Source organism: Dama dama, chromosome 25 (assembly GCF_033118175.1).
Source record: "Dama dama isolate Ldn47 chromosome 25, ASM3311817v1, whole genome shotgun sequence".
Taxonomy (NCBI): Eukaryota; Metazoa; Chordata; class Mammalia; order Artiodactyla; family Cervidae; genus Dama; species Dama dama.
Window position 1 is genome coordinate 21,417,857 of NC_083705.1, and position 4,423 is coordinate 21,422,279.

Genomic DNA, 4,423 nt, shown 5'->3' on the forward strand with positions numbered 1-4,423 from the left:
CTGAAATTTGCTTAAGTGCCAATCTTTTGAGCTCTTGAAATAAAGACTTGTTCGCTGTTTGGCGCTGCCATTTGAGCCTGGGCTGAAAGCGAGGGTGGGCCGGCCGCGGCGCCTTGGGTGTCTGCAGAGGCGGTGGGGGCGGAGGAAGGAGGAGGGTCGCTCGACTTCAGTAAGCGCACCGGGATGTGCTGGCCGGGGCAGCCGGCAGGCTGATGGGGGAGGGAGGGAGCAGCCTGTGAAACGGGGGGACGGCGGCCACCAGCCCGGGCGGGGACCGGGACTGGGAGAGGCCCCTGAGCAGCCGGCTGGTCCGGGGGCTGGGCTAGGGTGGGGGGCGTGGGGTCGCAGGGACAGACGCTCAGCCGAGCCTGCGGGGGTAAGGAGGGCGAAAAGAAGGGTAGGCTTTACTGGTCGGAGAGAGACAGGACAAAGGGAGGTTTGGAAGAGAGTGGCTGGAAGTAGTGAGAAGCTGGTAACAGGCGTGCTGCAAGGATCTGAGAAAAAGCAGGGAAATCTATGTAAGTAGCTGAAACGATTAAGTGACAAGAAAGAAGGCCAGTGAAAGTGAAGGGAAGGTGAGGGGTGGCACAGGGCTAAGAGAAGGGTCGGTGAAAGTGTATAGAGGAGCGAGGAAAAAGCCGTGGAAGTGGCTGGGGTCCGGGGCGCAAGAGGACCAGACGTGGCCGGAAGGCAGGGGAGCTGAGCGCAAAACTGAGAGTGTTTGGAAACTGGAAGGCTTGGTGGCGAAAGAGGATCAGGACTCAGATCGCACCTCGGAGAGTGAGCGACATGTCCGGGATGTGGGATCAGAGGTTGGTGCGTTTGGCGATTGTGCAGCAGCTTCGGGCTGCCTATGGAATTAAGGTCAAGGGTGGCCGGGCGCAGAGCGATCGCAGGAGACCGGAAACAGCAACCACGGAAATAGTGGGTAAAATATTTGGAGTACCATTAAATGCATTGCCCCAGTCCGTTGTACCAGAATATGGACATATTCCAAGTTTTCTTGTTGATGCTTGCACGTCTTTAGAAGAGCATGTTCATACAGAAGGGCTTTTTAGGAAATCAGGATCTGTTTTTCGTCTAAAAGCACTCAAGAATAAACTCGATCATGGTGAAAGATGCCTGTCTTCTGCACCTCCTTGTGATACCGCGGGACTTCTGAAGCAGTTTTTTAGAGAATTGCCAGAGCCCATTCTCCCAGCTGATTTGCATGAAGCACTTTTCAAAGCTCAACAATTAAAAACAGAGGAGAAGAATAAAGCTACATTGTTGCTCTCCTGTCTTATGGCTGACCACACAATTGATATATTAAGATACTTCTTTAAGTTTCTCAGGAAAGTTTCTCTTAGGTCCAGTGAGAATAAGATGGATAGCAGCAATCTTGCTATAATATTTGCACCAAATCTTCTTCAGACAAGTGAAGGACATGAAAAGATGTCTGCTAACACAGAAAAAAAGCTACGATTACAGGCTGCAGTAGTACAAACTTTTATTGATTATGCATCAGATATCGGGCATGTTCCAGATTTTATCCTAGAAAGGATGCCAGCGATGTTGGGTATTGATGGTCTCTGTGCTACTCCATCGCTAGAAGGCTTTGAAGAAGGCGATTACGAAACTCCTGGTGACTATAAGAGAAAACGAAGACAAAGTATAGGAGATTTTGTTAGTGGAGCATTAAATAAATTTAAATCTAACAGGACACCTTCTATTACACCTCAACAGGAAAGAATTGCCCACCTATTCGTTTCACCAACAATTCTTACACCAAATGCTAAGCGTAAACTGCCGGTAGATTCTCATGGTTTCTCAAGTAAGAAAAGGAAGTCCATCAAGCACAATTTTAACTTTGAGTTGTTGCCAAGTAATTTCTTCAATAGCAGTTCTACACCAGTATCAGTTCACTGTGATACAAGCCCGGAAGGGTCGTCTCAGAGTTCATTCTCTCCTGTCGCCATCAGTGGAAACCATTTGATCAGTACAAATGTGCTAAGGCGAAGTAAAAGGCTTGCAAGCAAAAAAGTTTGCAGGGTGGAATCAGGAAAAGCAGGCTGCTTCTCTCCTAAAATCAGCCGTAAAGATAAGGTTCGAAGATCTCTTCGTTTGAAATTTAATCTAGGGAAAAACAGCAAAGATGGAAATGAGTGTTCTGGTGTCAAAAGATCTGAAAATGTTGGTCGACGACTTGCAAATCAACAAAGTTTAAAAACTAGGATTGAATCTGTAAAAACAGGTCTGCTTTTTAGCCCAGATACTGATGAAAGATTAACAAAGAAAGGTTCGAAAAAGATCAGTAAGTCAGAGGAAAACTTAATAACTCCAGAGCGACTAAGTGGAACAAATTACCGGATGTCTTGGATAGGACCTACTAATTCAGATTTTCAAGAAGTAGATGGAAATGAAGCTTCTCCAATAGATGGAACTCTTGAGGTGGAGAACTCTTCTTCGGAGCCTGATATGATGGTTGAAAAGTCCCCTGTTGGCTCATACGAGCTTACCCCTCCTAATGTACACAGTATGCACAATAACAACCTAACTGGCGGCTCTCTTAATGGTGATGAAAATAACTTGACCACAGAGACTGTGGTGAAAATTCAGAAAGCATTTTCTGAATCTGGAAGTAATCTTCACGCATTGATAAATCACAAGCAGTCACCATTAACTAATGTGGAGAAAGTAAAATTCAATGAAACATCTTCTACCAAAGGTAGCCCAGAGAAAAATCTCTTGAAAACTAATTTGACTGTGATAGAATCAAATGGACACTGTACCAGTAACGAGGAAAATAGCTTTTCAGAAAGTGACTTCTCACTACATCAGCCTCAAAAATCGGATAGAGAAGCCACTATAAAATGTTACTCAACTCAGATGAAGATACAACTGGAAAACAACATTCATTTGAATATACCAAAAGATTATTTAAGCAAGCAAGAGTTGCCCAGTGATGAACATGTAAGGAAACAAGAGTCCCCAGGGGATACCCTCAATACTAAATTAAAGGATAATGAAAATTTGATTGAAGAGAACTTACTGAAACACACAGCTTCTAGGGAGGTTGTGGCTAGCACCTCTTCCTCGGAACAGAGCACGTGCAGTAGCGCAGACCTGCCAGAACCGAGTCCTGTGGGGATCATTAAACAGCGGTCACTGGTGGAAACACGTGATGAAACGGTTTCTGAATGTTTACAAATGACAGAGCATGGAAGGGTTTCAGACCACATACAGTGGTTTAACAAACTTTCTTTAAATGAACCAAATAGGACAAAAGTTAAGTCACCTCTTGAGTTTCAGCGTACGCCTGTCCGTCAGTCAGTGAGAAGGATCAATTCTTTGTTGGAGTATGGTGGACCTCCTCCAAGGCATAAATTAGCAAGTCTTGGTGATACTGCTTCTCCTCTGGTTAAATCAGTGAGCTGTGAGAGTGCTCTTCCCTCTTGTATAGAAAGTATGACTATGACAAAAGATTCCTCCCTTCCATGTACCAGATCAGGTCCTAAAGAACAGAAGTCTACATCTTGCGAGCAGTCAAATATTGATATGATTTCAAAATCAAGCATGGAGGTAACTTCTACATCTTTCTTACAAATGAAGAGGCACCCAAACTCTGTGAATGCGTCTCTTGGGTCCACCAGAGTTTGTAAACAAGAAGTGATATCTAATAATCAAATTAAGGTTCCCTTGGATGATCTAACAAACCATGATATAGTAAAATCTATTGTAAGTAATGATAAGGTCATTCCCCCTAGCGTAAGCAACAGGGTCCTTAGAAAACCATCAGAAAAAGAGAGGATCTGGTATAAAGGTTCTCCAAAAAATCCTATTGGAAAAGTTTGACTACTACCAACAAGTAAACCTGTAGACTTGTAATTGGTAAATGTTGTTCTTGTCATTAATGTATATAAAATTATCAATTGGTGATATGACTTGCAAGGTAATATGATGTGTTTGTAGCTCAGGATGATTGTTAAGTGATGAATTTAATTTCATTGCACAAGCAACTTGAATTCTTGTTTTTCTTAATTATGGCAATATTTAAGCTATCTTTAATTTTATTGTGATCTTTTAAAGCAGAGGTTACACTTTACTTTTTTAAAGAAATTGTTGACTGGGTTTATAAGAAGTTAATTTTTGAGAATTGGATGGATTTTATTTTTTAATGTGTGATAGAATGGAATGAGTTGTGCTGATTTCTTGTTACTCCTAAGCCAGATGAAGTTTCTCCAAGAAATCTCAACACACAGAGGGAGAGATAAGCCCTGCAGATCTTATTTCTCAAATTCCATTAATGTTCAGTGTCTTTAAAAATCCCTAGAAATTAATTTGCTTCAATAGCATTTTAATCCTTTGTTCCTTTTGGATGTAATTAGGTTTATATTGCCTATAGATGTGACAGTGTGGTCCCTAGAACTAAGAATAATGGCTG

At 42.7% G+C, this 4,423-nt stretch overlaps 1 protein-coding gene across 1 annotated transcript; it reads left to right on the plus strand.

Moving 5' to 3' along the window:
* The first annotated feature begins 684 nt into the window (after positions 1-684).
* LOC133046718 (rho GTPase-activating protein 11A-like) lies at positions 685-4,020 on the plus strand. The gene has a single exon (XM_061129646.1). It carries the CDS (start codon positions 790-792, stop codon positions 3,832-3,834), a length of 3,045 nt encoding a protein of 1,014 aa, XP_060985629.1. The 5' UTR covers positions 685-789; the 3' UTR covers positions 3,835-4,020.
* The last annotated feature ends 403 nt before the right edge of the window (positions 4,021-4,423 follow it).